Source organism: Gossypium hirsutum, chromosome A01 (genome assembly GCF_007990345.1).
Source record: "Gossypium hirsutum isolate 1008001.06 chromosome A01, Gossypium_hirsutum_v2.1, whole genome shotgun sequence".
NCBI lineage: Eukaryota > Viridiplantae > Streptophyta > Magnoliopsida > Malvales > Malvaceae > Gossypium > Gossypium hirsutum.
In genome coordinates, this window is record NC_053424.1 from 4,898,012 (window position 1) to 4,912,893 (window position 14,882).

At 30.8% G+C, this 14,882-nt stretch overlaps 1 protein-coding gene and 1 long non-coding RNA gene across 4 annotated transcripts; both read right to left on the reverse strand.

Moving 5' to 3' along the window:
• Positions 1-3,878: 3,878 nt before the first annotated feature.
• LOC107938288 (protein trichome birefringence-like 41) lies at positions 3,879-7,439 on the reverse strand. Of its 2 annotated transcripts, XM_041074575.1 has the most exons (6): positions 7,245-7,439; positions 6,471-6,773; positions 5,481-5,652; positions 5,179-5,363; positions 4,491-4,649; positions 3,879-4,380 (listed from the first exon to the last, which is right to left on the reverse strand). In XM_041074575.1, exons 2-6 carry the CDS (start codon positions 6,740-6,742, stop codon positions 4,068-4,070), a joined length of 1,101 nt encoding a protein of 366 aa, XP_040930509.1. In that variant the 5' UTR covers positions 6,743-6,773; positions 7,245-7,439; the 3' UTR covers positions 3,879-4,067. The 2 variants fall into 2 exon arrangements, with proteins under 2 accessions (XP_040930509.1, XP_016726871.1); XM_016871382.2 differs by lacking the exon at positions 7,245-7,439 and having other exon boundaries at positions 6,471-6,907.
• A 4,184-nt stretch (positions 7,440-11,623) lies between these two features.
• LOC107938281 (uncharacterized) lies at positions 11,624-12,758 on the reverse strand. Of its 2 annotated transcripts, none has more exons than XR_001694858.2 (2): positions 12,392-12,758; positions 11,624-12,000 (listed from the first exon to the last, which is right to left on the reverse strand). It is a non-coding gene; the product is annotated as an uncharacterized lncRNA (long non-coding RNA). The 2 variants fall into 2 exon arrangements; XR_005899617.1 differs by having other exon boundaries at positions 12,259-12,758.
• Positions 12,759-14,882: the final 2,124 nt, after the last annotated feature.

Genomic DNA, 14,882 nt, shown 5'->3' on the forward strand with positions numbered 1-14,882 from the left:
TTGTTGATCTATCAATTAAACTGATTGGACTGTTTGAATAAGAAATCGATAGTCTAACCTCTTCAACCACTAATTTAGTTATTTAAATATTGAATGTGATATTTTGATATTGTAGTACATCATCACCCGAAAATTTATATAAAAATTTAAATTTTCAAGTGATGATATGATACAATCTCATAGTGTCATATCATCAAACTTAATTTTTAAGTCTAGAGACCAAAGAAAATATAGATACTAAAGTGAATCTAATTTTTAACTTTAGGGCTAAAATTTATATTATTCCTAGTATAAAACTAATCTTTTAAATATACAAAAAGTTAAAAAGCAACTAAACATATTAATGTTCTTCCCATTAGACACGTGGCGGACAGACCATGGGGACATCTATTTTGGAAATTTCTAGGTTCTGTTCCAAAAGTAAATGTTCATTCTTGTATACTGCATGATTATCAAATTTTAATTCGATATAAATATGTCATGGAAATAATGAAAATGAGAAATAAAACTACTTGTTGGAATTTATATATGAAATAATACGCATTTGCAACTTTAAGGAAATATTTAGTTAAAAATTTTCAAGAACATAAAAATTAAAAAGTATATATTAAAAATAATACTTTCCCAAATACTTATCACCCATCTTATTTGAAGTTCTTATTTTAGAAAAAAAAAGTGAAGGTTTTATTTGATGGAGTGAACAAAAATTAGAAATATGAATAGAAAAATAAAAATATTAAAAATATTTTCTTATAGTGCATTTAGTTGGAAAGATAAAAATTTTGTTATAAAAATAATTTTTATTTGTTGATTCGCAGAGTTAAAAAATAAAATAAAAATATTTTTTTCAAAAAGACATAAATTTAAATTAACATTCATCTTTTCTGTAGTAAGAAATGGCACTTCAAGTTAAGCTGCAAAGAGTGAAATGATTACCTAGTCACTAGGGGAAAATGTATGGAACTCCTATAAAAAATGACACTTCAAGTCAATTTGTAAAGAGGGAAACGATTACCTAGTCACTAAGGAAAAATGTATGAAACTCTTTAATATGATAGCAGTTTACTTAGTGGAAGATTCAATAAACCATTAGGTCATTAATTTTGGAGATGCTAATTATGTGTGTTTCTCTTCAAGGGTTTGAGGAAATGAAAAATCTTATAGATAAGAACTTATCGTTGCATATCGGAAATGAGACAAGTGTGATATATATGAAGCAATGAGAGAACTACATATTTATTTTGGTAATTTTCGAAAAATTATTTAAAAGACGTTTTCTATGTATCAAGTTTCAAAAGAAATTTGATTACATTTACATGTTTATTTAAAAGCAGCTTGATCGTGACTTTTAATAATACTATTGCAATATTTATAAATTATAAATTTATTTGTAATAGATGTATGTCAAACAATCTCTATTTTGTCAAACCAATGATATACGCACTGCTTGAAACTAAAATTTCAAATAAAAAACCTACAATTTCTCAATTTAATGAGGTGTACCTTTGACATTTGAGACTTGGTTATATTAATCAAGAAAAAATCATTAGACTTATGAAAGATAACACATTAAGTTTGCTTAAGGATGTTGATTTTCTACAATTGGAATCTTACTTGGAAAGTAAGATGACTAAGTGATATTTTTTAATGAAAAAGGAATGAGGGCCTTGAAACCTCTAGAATTTGTACATACTGACGTATGTGGCCTCAAGTAGTTATGAGTATTATGTAATTTTTATTGATGATTATTTCAGATATGAGTATGTGTATCTAATGCACTCCAAGAGTGAAACATAAATTAAAAAAATTTTGTGTGAAAATGGAGAAACAATTAGATTTACCCATAAAAGCGTAGTATTATGTAGCCTCGTTCTTTTGATGCAGTAGCTGAGAAGTATAAGTAGTTGACTCGATACTTATGGGATCCGAGAAGTCCTATTTGGAAGGTGGTATGGTTGTTGCAGGGACTGCAACAGTTGCGGCATTTTCTATGGTTGGTGGTGAAGGGGACGTTGCTAACGAATGCTAAATGAGTGACGCGTGGCATGGCTGATGACCCAAACTGCTGTCAATGTACTATTATTCACGTTTTAAGAGATTGTTTCGTTGCTGTTTTGTCGTGACATAGAATTTTGTTGTGTCAGGTGACTCGGGATTTCTTTTCGCTTTCTTAGGTGGACTTGATTGTTCGAAACTTGTGTACCCCTGGGACATGTTGGCGGCGGGGGTTAACTGGACTGTGTTGTTCGGTGTTGTCTTGTGGCGTCTCTGGAAGCAGCGGAACCAGTGTGTTTTTGCTATTGGTCGAGGCTGTATATGTGATGTTATGAAGGAGTTTATCATGGGCTAAGAGTATTATGGCTACAGGTTTTGGAGATCGAGCTCGGGGGGTCAGCGGTTAGTTGAGGTTGGTTGGGTACCACCGCTTGAGGGTTGTACTAAGGTGAATTGTGATGGGGCTGTGAATATTACAAGCTGCGCTGCTTCGACCGGGGGTGTCTTCCGTGATTGGGTTGGTCATTGGCTCATGGGGTTTAGTCTGTTTATTAGCATTTTATATGTAATAAGCAACATTAGACATGGATAAAAGCAATGTTGGTGGAGTTATCAATAACATTTTAATATTTTGAAACACATGACAACAATAGTAATGCTTTTTATTTAATTAAATGAAACATTTTACTTATGAATACATATGAATAAAAATCTGTGATTCAAGATGATTTTTTAGAATGAGAGAAAGCAAGAAGGCACATCAAAAAGAAAAGAATGGGGATGACTAGATTCAATTCTTGAAAATTTTGTTTCTTTAAAAGAAGATAGTTGACAACTCTAGATAACATTATTACCAACATGTAATTCTACAACATCTTAGACATGTTAAAAACAACTTGTAATCAATTGTACATTTCCCCTCATGGACGAACTTGGTCGTAATGTCCGATCATCCACCAAAAATGAACTCTCCCGATATTTCTCCCATGTTTTGGAATATTCGGGGAGGTATTCAATGCATGTATAGGTACACCCAAGCAAGCTATCAAGCTCTATGACTCTTTACCTTAATGGTTTTTTACCATTTTTGTTTCTTTGTAAACCATTTATCCATTAATTCCTAATGGTTTACCAAAGTAAGTCCTTTTGTTTATTAATGGGACTTACCTAAAATTGAATCTCCTTAATGTCAGTTATAATTTTTAGGTACATCATCAGTAGGATATTATAATTTATTTGATTTATTAGTATGTTTAACTAATGAATGTTGATTATTTGCTTATATCTTTTTATGGACTTTGGGTAACAAATCTAAAAATTATAATTGGAGAAGAGATCAGATCAAGTAATGTTGATTTTCAAGAGTCCTAGTGTGACTTACTTGCGTTAGTTAAAATGATAGTAACTTTAAAGAACTTAAAGTCAATGAATGACTCTTTTGAGATTCCTTATAAAAATAGATTTATTTACCACTCAAAAGTTCATATTGAGAAGATCTTTACCACTTTATTGTATATTGAAGGCTACATAGAAGGCTATTTTTGAGAAGATAGTGAACATATTGATTGCACTTTAGCAAGCCATTAAACATCTATTTAAGTAAAAGCTTGTTATTGTCTTATTTATGAGATTGAGAGAGCACTTACCATGTTTGTGTGAGCACTCATCATCCAAAAGTCATTCAATTTAAGTAATATATGATATTATTTGTATTATTGGATTAAAAACTGGTAATTCTATATAATTGGATTAATAAAAGCTCTAATCAATGTTCTGTGTGCGCTGCTGGTCCCAAATTTGATTCTCTACGCATGTTATTTTTTGGAATTGGTTTGAGTAAAATATTCGATTTCAAACATACAAGTCTCGTTGCAAGATGAGGGTAACAAAATTTAGATCCATATCATTTAAGTGTTTGATAAAATCTTTTAACTTGTGTTGTCCGGGTGGTACCCAGGTTTTGACATATGCAACAGTAGAATGGGAGAAAATTGGCTGTGTAAATGTTAAATTTCCTTTTACAACACAATTTATTAGCTAAAAAAGCAATTTATAAAACAATGAAAGATTAATTACACCAACGTCCCTCCCTGGGCATTTGTAAGCAATGCATACAGTATTTCATTCCAAGAATCAGGAACTCCAGCAAGACACCAGTGGCTACAATCGTTTCCCTCTTTTCTGGAATAAACAGAAGGATGCCCATCTTTCCTCAGCAACGAAAGCGTTGTTATATCCAGCAAAGTAACCCCCTTCGACATGTTTTTCAACACTTGCTTCACTACGTCCACTGCTGGTGGCAATCCTCCTGGATACGTTGTTCCATTTAATGGTGTTGTCTCGCCTTTACAGGTTGCTGAAATTGAACCATTCCATTGCCTGCCACTGTCACAAATTCACCACCAATATTATGTTAATTAGAAGTGATTCATCGAAATATTGAATCACTATGTTGACTGAACTTCAGGTGAAGTGACCTTAGTTAAAGTGCTTACTCGTAATGGGTTGGAGAGATGCCTTGAAAAAGGACTTGTGTCGTGCGACGGTCAACATTGGAATCAACCCATTTGGACCAAGTAGTTAGTCCCACTTTGAAAGCTTCCAATCTATCCATATCCTTCAATATCTTTCCGCTCCATTCAATGAAATCCCATCTGTTTCAACACACCATACCCATAAAAATTGGAAAAAAATAATCGATTTTAATGAGTCAAAATTTATCTAAAATATCACTTTAAAACATGTTTTGAAATTGGCCCAAGGGGGAGAGCACTTTCCTATATAGTACTAATATAGATGCTCATTATAAACATGTTAAAAATGGAAGGAGAGACAAAACATAATTAAATTTTGGAAAATGGTAAAAGAAAGGCAAAAGTATCATGAGCCTCTATATTAGAGTCAAATTATATTTTGTCCTCTCTATTAAAAAAAAGGGCAAATTAGTCCTCATATGTTAGATTAAAGAGCAAATTAGTCATTTTTGTTAAAAATTTCTTCATTTGTATTGTTAAAATTAGCATGATTGATGAAATAATCAGACAGTGACATGTGCAATGTATATCTCATGTTGACGTTTATAAATTAATTTACCCATTTTTTAAGTAAAAAATACAAAATATAATATGACACCTAATGTAATGAAATTTATAATAGTTTTACCTAAAAGAAAATGATACTTACGGTTGATTTTGTCCTTTGGTTGTATGAAGCCACCAATGCCATGTATTGAAAATGAGGACATCGTATCCTTTCCATGAATAATCTCCATTTTCAATTGAATCCAACTTTAATACAGTGCCTATCTTTTCTTTCACGAGATCAACAAGATACACATTGCGGGAATACTCCAACGATATTTCATACTCCTGCAATATATAGATATATATCCATTATTTTTATTTTAATTATAACTCTCGTTAAACTGCTAAAATAATGTTTATATATTAAAAATTATTTATTAATTAAACAATAGTGGAACTCACCGGTAAAGCAAAAGTAGAATGGTTGCCTTTGCTCATTAAAGTGTATTTGGATAGGGGCACAGATGCATGAACCATGCATAACAGTGATTGCCACATATTCAAGCTTATTGAGTCCCCAATAAACAAAACTTTTTTCCCTTTCATCTTCCTCAAGAAATCCTCACCATTAAATCTGCATTATCATTCAGCAGCAATGTTATAATAAAAATAAATAAATATTTATTTATTTAATAGGAAATACCCATTATGGGTTTTTTTCCCCAAAAAATTTCCATTATGTTTAGTATTTACTATTTTTTGAATCTCATACATTGCTTAGGAAAATATCCCATATAGTCCTTGTAATAATTTTTTTCTTAGTTGATAAAAAATACAAAAATAAAAGAATTGTAGGGAAGAATAATGCCTTAATGACTCGTTTGGTTATTTACATAATAACATAAAATGGTTAGCTATAAAATAAAGAACGATTAGTCTGAATTTAAACAATTAGTCTGAATTTAAACATAAAATTAGAACATAATATACGATTCATATATTAAAACATAATGAAAAATAATACTCCAAACATAGTATACGATTTTTTTTCTAAAACCAACTATTTTTTATTAAAAATAAAAAATTAATTGTTGAAATAAATTTTTATACTTATAGTCAAGAAATAGAACAGCTGTTCATAACTTAACAAATATAATAATTATTATTATTTTCATAAAAGTGGAGAATCTGGCAGCAATAATCCGTCCCAATACATTTCTATATATATATATATATCTTTCTTTGGATACCTAGCAAAAACCTGTCGTTTTGTTTATGTTTCGTCATTTTCTTGTTGGTATATATTTTCTCATACCGATGCTGCTAACTCATCTTAAGAAATTTCGTCGTTTATTATTTAGTTTTCCAAAAAAGATAACTAAAAGATATCCCAAATTAAGCAAAAATAACAAGGTAATAAAAGTAAAAGTAGGGAATTAAAAAAAAAAGTACCTTGGCAATGAACAAGCAGTAGGCTTCCATTTATAATGGAGGTAGAATTGATCAGGTCGTCCATTAGCTTGACAATCAAACCCTTTAGAGATAAAGGGACAATTGGAAGTGTTGTAAAGAGGGTAAGTATCATCTTCTATCCAACTCCCTTTGAAAAAATCACAGCCGCCATCCACTTCAGATAACTCAACTTGGTCGAGCCATGAAACCAGAAAAATCAATGCAAAAGCAATACTGCAGAAGCTCACTTGATATCCATGGCGGTACCCCATACTCTTTTAGAGACAAAAAGCAGTAAGGGTGCTGCAACACAAAGAGTTAAATATGTATACTCCTTTGGTAGTGTCTGTAAAGGGCTGTAAATAAAATTACTTCCGCTTTCTGTCTGGATTTCTTTCCTTTGGGGGTTTAATTTTAGAGATATAAACCATTTTAGGCTGAATTCGTTACAGAAAGGATATTTAATGCATTATTAAATGGACTCTTTGTCAACTCAGCTTAACCTAGTTAAAAAGCCAACGTTAATTAATTCAAGATATCTAATTATATAATAAAAAAAATATTTTACCATATCACAAATTCAAATGTGTGTTTTTAAGAGAAAAAAAATTATACCGTCATTTCAATTTATTTTTTTACAATACTACCACTGTGTGTGTGTGTTTTTTTTTAAATTTCACAATAGTTTATCAATTAATTTAAGCCAAAAATTTTAATAGTGGTAGCAATTATATTTAAAATTATAAAGTAATAAACACTTAATTAAAATTGTACCTTTTCAATTAATTTAGGATGAACAGTTGACTTAGTAGTTTTCTCCGCTATTCTCAAACTATCCTCAAACTCACGTCTATCAAATGTGAGCTCGCTTCGAATTAGAAAGTTTTCACAAAATTACCAGTGGAGTAATTTCATAATTTTTCTAAACTTTCTGAACCAAGTTATAAATAAGAAAAATATCTCTAACAATCTTTTGAAATAATTTCTTCAAATAATTTTCTCTCTACAATAAAAACAACTTTATATAGGGAGAATTTAGAGAGTTTAATTATGATCAAAATTAATCCCTTCAATATAAAATTAATATAATACTTATCAAGATAAATACTAGATTAAATTTAATATTATTAATACAATAAATAAAATTTAATACTAAGATAATTACTTTAATATTAAATTAATAAAATACTATCAAGATAAATATTAAATTAAATTCCATATTAAATTTATTAAAATAATATTATTTTTGGAATAGTTAATATGAAATCAAATTATCTGATAGAGTCCCAATAAGAATGTGATTCTTCCACTACTCAATCATCGAAGTATCGCTGTCACCAATCACCGGAATGTTGCTATCTCAGTCGCCGACACCGCCGTGCCCAATGATGTCATCGTAGGGCAACATCCTCACAATACCCTAAGCTGGTTAGGTTCGGGCTAATGACTGTTCGATCTGTCCGGTTCGGTTGGATTGTCGGCACCCGGTTCTACCAATTTTGGGTCTTGATCTCGGTTTTTCCATTTGTTAGACTGTTGACACCCAGTTCGACCAATTTTGGGTCTCGGTCTAGGTTTTTGGTTCTTCGTTTCAATTTTCAATCTCAAGTCCAATCTCAAGTTCAATTACCCATTGAGCCAATTGTCTGATTTGAAAATTAATTTCTAAAAATATCACATTTATTTTAATTAGTTTGATTATTTTAATTTTACTTATCAAAATTAATTTTCCCAAAAATCACTGAGATTTTCCAAAATTATTTTTTATGAAAATTCTTTAATCGAATTCTCTATTTGAACAATTCTCAGTTTCTCACGAACACCCAATTTAATTCCACATCAAATAAATTGACTAAATTAAATTATTTTCGAAGTCGTAAAATTTTCTTCTGATTCAAATGTAGTCTGATCGAACTTTTATTTAGCGGAGGGACCAATCAGACATATACAATTAGACTCTAGTAATTGCAATTATGTTTGGAAGCATTGTTCTGATAATTCACAATTTACTTAAATTATGGAGTTAGTCCACAAGAATTATCATGATTGAAAACTCCTTAATGCATACCCTCCACTAAAGCAATTCATCCAATTACTTTGTCAAATAATCTCGTCATATGTGTGTTAACCCCATATGATATCCTTAATTCATTTAAGTTAAATATGTTCACTCAATGCAATCCTATTTTATCTCATTGTCACCATTGTGTCTTTTTAATGATTAATATGATTCCTATTAACAAATGATTTTGATAAATTACTCGTTCGAGAGCTAGCAATCGGTGACCACATTTCATATTTATCAATTCACACAATATCAATGAGAGGATATCATTAACTCTTTAATCGAGCTATGAATTTTATTTTTGCTAGTAAAGTCATGCCATACACAAGTCATGTACCCAATACACTGACTATGGACTCGATCATCTTTAGAGCATAAGCCTCCACTTATATCAAAGCACCATGAGTTATATATGACTCGATCATCTTTAGAGCATAAGCCTCCACTTATATCAAAGCACCATGAGTTATATATGCATGGCCAGTGACTAACTTAGGATTTAGGTAAATCACACCATGAATGTTATAAGTGAATTAATTTACAAATGAATTCAAAATTAATTTAACTTGGGTTCAGTCCAATGTATCATTTTTCCAATGATTTCATCTATGTTTTTATCTATGGAGTTAGCTTCTCTGATAGCAAAGACTAGTTATATCCCAAATTGGAATTGTAGACGACTTAATAATCTCTTTAAGTATTTGAATTAAACGCTCACTTTGTTTTATCTATTAAAGTAAATTATCTTTCTCGCGATGTAAACGTTCTTATAATATCGCTTATCATAAGTTTGAACTTAGACAATCAATTACTAATATTTGATTGCCACAATTTTGTCATGTATGCAAAACATGGTAGATAGAAGCACAAAAGATGTAACAGTGAAATGTGAAATTAACTTTATTTATTTATTTATCGTTCAAATACATAGAAAATAATTACATGTTTACTACAATACAGACACATTTTCCAACAGCATAGACGTAAATGGCACGTCAACATTTAATTAATTTTTTAAATTTAAATAATATTAAAAATAATTTTTTATAATATTTAAAATTTTTGATAATTTTAATGATTTTAATTTTAAAAATAGTTTTTATAATTTTTTTGAATTTTTAAATTTAAAAAATCAATTAAATGCCGATGTGTCATCCAAGTGGCAATCTGCATGGATGCAACATCAACGAAGTTAAAAAACGTTAAAATTTTCATTTACTTTGGGGGTGATTTGATAAAAAAGTGCAAGTTTAAGGACTAAAACAAGGTGAAAAATTAAATGAAGGATTAAAATGATTTTTTTATAAAATTGTAGAGTCAAATAAATCATTATGCCATTTTTAAAATGAAAAAATAAAGGGTAAAAGTAAAAGTAATGATACTAAATTTCAAATATAGAAAATGAATAAGAATATGGAGCCTACTTTAACATTCAAATTTTCACTTTATAATTTGGAACAAACAAATTATTAATCCAATACGAAGCAAGGGAACCATACTATGCCCATTAAAAACGATCCTAGATATATGGAACCTTTTTAATCATTATTAATATACATTAAATCCTTTTTTAAAAAATTGGGATAAAATATTAAAATTATACTAAATTTTGATTTCTCTATTATATATAAATGTTTAATTGAGTTGGTATCATGAGTTAATCCGACATCAATTTGGTTAAAAAATTAATTAAAAATAGAGTTCGAGGTATTTGAAGCAGGGGTTCAACAATTGCAAAATGCACAGGTTGCGCAATTCATTGGGAAAATATCTAATCTTGGGCAATTTCAGTGATTAGTAGGAATGCTTTTTTTTTTTTTGGGGGGGGGGGGAGTGGCATTATTGAGGTGAAGTTTGCTGGATCAAATCTATTCATTGCACAAATTTCCTTTGAAGCTGATTGTACTAGAGTTTTGGAAATAGGTGCTCGACATATACAGAACAAATCTCTCATTGTGAGGAAGTGGAAGCCAAGCCTCCCATCATTAGAATTCAACATCGTTAAACTCCTGTGTGGATTTATCCGAGTAATGTGCCACTTGAGTTGTTTACAAAAGATGGCTTAAGCTACATAGCAAGTGCTCTGGGTTGTCTGCTTTAGATGGATAGAGTTACTACAAAAAGGGAAAGGCAACTAGAGTTAAGTAGGACAACATGCAACACATATTGAATAATAATTTTGGTGATTGGAATATTCTAAACAAATATTCTCATGCTCAAAATGGAAGGATATGGGTTCTTTGGAAGTCTCCAGTGAACTTGAGTTTTGTGGCAGATACTGATCAAAGTTTTAGCTGTACAATTGCATATGGAAATCAACATTTCATCTTATTAATTAGATATGGGAGCAATAGTGGGAGAGAGAACAAGACTATAGTCTCATCTACGTGATTTACATTATTCTCATGTAGATTCTCCTTGGCTCCTTGGTGATGATTTTAATGTCATTGCCAATCCATATGAAAGTTCTAACTCATCACAAGTTGTAACTAGGGATATGACAGAATACAGGGATTGTATACTGGAGATTGGAGTTTTAGATCATCCTTACAGTGGTTCCTTCTTCACTTGGAGTAACCACACACTGTATAATAAGCTGGATAGAATGTTGATTAATTATTTATGCTTTAGCTATTCCAGCAACTTCATAGCAGAGTTTATAGCTCCTGAAGTGTCGGACCATTACCTCTGCTATAGTAAGGATAGATGTGCCTAGTAAGTCCCCTTCAAAGTCATTCAAGTTTTTTTAACTTTTGGACTAAACATGATGCACTTTTTTGTAACATCTCAAACTCTTGCAGAATCCCTGCTGCTGGTAACCCAATGGCCTTGTTGCATGCTAAGCTTAAAAGTCTCGACATGGCATTGAAACAATCCAACTCAATGCATATTAGCAATATTTCAGAAAAAATGTAAAATAAGAGATTAGAAGTGTACAATGCATAGCTTGCTATGTTGTTTAATCCTAATAATACAAAAATAGCAGAACTAGGAAGAAATCTTGGTCAAGAGCTTCTCGAATTGTTAAGAGTTGATGAGAATTTTTATAAGCAAAAATCTAGAATTAAATGTTTACAAGAGGGTGATGATCAAATACAATTTTCCATATAATGGTGTCTGCCAAACAAAGATGTAACTCTATCCAAATGCTAGTTGATAGCAGGGTAATCAATTGAGCATTGTACAATCCCGATTTTGCCCGGGCCTCAAAAGCCCAATACACCCAATTCACACCCAAACCCAACAAGCCCAAATTAGACAAAAAAACAAACAAAACAAAAAAGCCCAATTAAAATTACAGCCCAAAAACAAATTGAAGGTCCGATGGCCCAAAGTGTTAAACACTTTTAGAAAAAACCTAATCTCCCTAACCCTAGGTGCGCCGCACCTAGGTCTTCAACCACCCTCTGCTGCCGCTCCTCTGACACCATCAACTCCTCTGCCACCGCCGTTGACCCCCTAGGCCTGCAAAACAGAAATAAAAAAAGAAACCAAAGAAGCAGAAAGCAAAGCAAAAACAGTAGCAAATAGTATACTAAAGTTATTGTATTTGGCTATAAAAGAGCCTCAAACAGACAATGTATTTTCTACACGGATAGATAGCAATCAAAAGCAAAGAAATTTAAAAAAAAAGGTGACTTTTCCTTTCCTTTCGTTAAGTTTATTCCAGATATAGTGCCCATATATATACATATTTTAAAAAATAAAAGGGATTCTTCTCACCTTCTTCAAATCGGGGAAATCAGAACCGAAAAGTTCCTTAGGTTTTTTTTCGATTTTCTGGAGTTTTCTTGTTGTTCTAAACTCAGATTTGGGACAAGGGAAGTGAGGAGATTAAAGGGGACTAGTTTCTTACCTCCGGCCACTGTGCGGGTGGTCATCGGCGACAGACGGATGGTGGTCCGATTGCCGGAAACAAAGGCCCAGAGAGAAACCCCCAAACTCTTCTTTTTTTTGTTTAAATCACAACTGAAATGAGCTCCATCAAAAAATTTTTTGGTTTTATAGAACGCATAAAACGGCGTCGTTTAGGGCCGTTCCAGTGGCCTCAAAACGGCGTCGTTTAGCAACTTAGACCCGAGACCCGACCTTAACCCGCCTAGGATCCGCGTGTTTTTAGACTAGGGGTTTATTTGTGCCCCCAGTCGCTCCACTTTTGAGGCCGGTTTCAATGTGGTCCCATTTCCCTTTCTTTTCTTTTTAATTTCACCTCTGAAATTTCATTATTGTTTCAGTTTGGTCCTTGATCACAGTGCGTTTTGGGGGGACGGGTTTATTACCCATTTGGTCCTTCTTGGTTACTTGCTCATTCGCAGGGGTCCCTATTTTAATCCGAGCAATTTATTTTATTTGTAAATTATCCTTCTTATTTTAATTTGATTTCAATTAAGTTTTATTTAGATTCATTTTTATAGTTTTTTTTTATTCGTGTTTATTTATTGGTATTAATTGTATCATTTGCATCATTTGTTTATTTATTCATTGTAGTTTGAGTAACTGTAATTTCACATTTTGTATACTATTTTATGTAAATGTTTTATGCATTATTATACATATATATATATACCTTAAAATAAAATTAACTTTATTCTGTGTATATTATTAGCACTATATTATTCATACATATAACTATTTTTTTTCACATATTTTAATATATATATTTGTTGATTAAAAGGAAATCACATGTTTTATACATTATTTCAATTATTATTATACGTATACATAAACATTGGTATATATATTGAATCTATATACATTACTAAACCCATGTATTTTATACCTATAGTTTTCTTTGTATATATAAGTATGTTTCTAAGTCTATTATATAACTTATGATAAAACTAATTTAATCTTGTATGCATATTCCTTTTATTCTAAATTTATTTACATATATATATAACTTGTAAATCTGATATGTTCTTAAAATTATTATATACTTTTATTATCTTTGCATATTTTTGAATTCTCCCTTATTGTATATAAGTTGTCAATTTTAAACCAATATTCTTTAACACTTCGTATATTATTTGATTTAAAAATATTCACTCTATAACATATGTCTTAAATGATTCCATATGTATCTCTAGTTTTTTTTTCTATTAATTCATGTGTTATATATTACGTGTTTATCATTATTTTTTTTATTTTGTTTGACACCATATTGTTCTTTTAATTTTCGTTTTGTTTTGTATATCTCGTATTGATTATGTTATATTGGGCTTTGTATATTATCATGGCATATTATTATGCGTATTATTTTGTTGCCATGTATTGTTATATTATTATTTTCGTTCTGTATTGTTATATCAATTATTCTCCATACATGATTGAAATTGGGTTATAGTTTTTTAGGGTTAGTTATATTTAATTGTTTATTTTATTAGTTGATTATATAAGGTTACATTATCTTCATTCTTCAAGTATTGTGTCTTATGCGTGTATTGTATCATGATCATTGTTTTCCTTTTGGTTTACGAAATGTTGTTTTTTAAGGTCCAACTCTTCAAGATTAATTCTTCCATTTTATTTTAAACCAAAATTAATGCGTGTTAAGTTGGCTTTACAATTGTTCGTTTGAAAATTCCTTAAAACGAAGGCAATATTTGATGCTTGGAAATTCGGGGAATCGTGCCTTATCGTGCTGGGTTTCGATTTCCCGTTTGTTCAAAATAATCGAATATTCCTTTAGAATTTCACTTGTGTTTTTCTAAATTCTGAAACAAGGCAATGTTTGATATTTGAAAATTCGGGGAATCGTGCCCTATTGTGCTGGGTTTCGATTTCTCGTTTGTTCAAAATAATCGAATATTCTTTTAGAATTTCATTCGTATTCTTTAAATTTTAAAATAAAGCAATGTTCAATGTTTGGAAGTTTGAGGAATCGTGCCCTACCGTGTTGGGTTTCAGTTTTTCGTTGGATTAAATAATTGGACATCTTTTTGTAATTTTTAATGTATAAATTTTTGGAAGCCAAAAATTTATCGTGTTCTCAAGGGAATAAAGTATCGTGTCCTATCGTGTTAAATATGATGCTGCATTCCTTTGAAATAAGAGAATTTTGACGACCAACTTGAGCTATTCAAATTTTTTAAGGAACCATATTTCAAAAATAGCTTCAAATCTCAGACATAAGGACAATACTTAATCAATTTGGTACCAATTTTGGGCGTGGTGAGGGTGCTAATCCTTCCTCACACGTAATCGGCTCCTGAACCCGTTTTCTCAAATTTACGTAGGCCAAAATTGATTTAAATGAAATAAAATGTTTTATCAGGTGAACCAATCACACCTAAACAAAAGATTGGTGGCGATTACATTTTTTGTTTTCAAAAATTCGATCCCCGTTT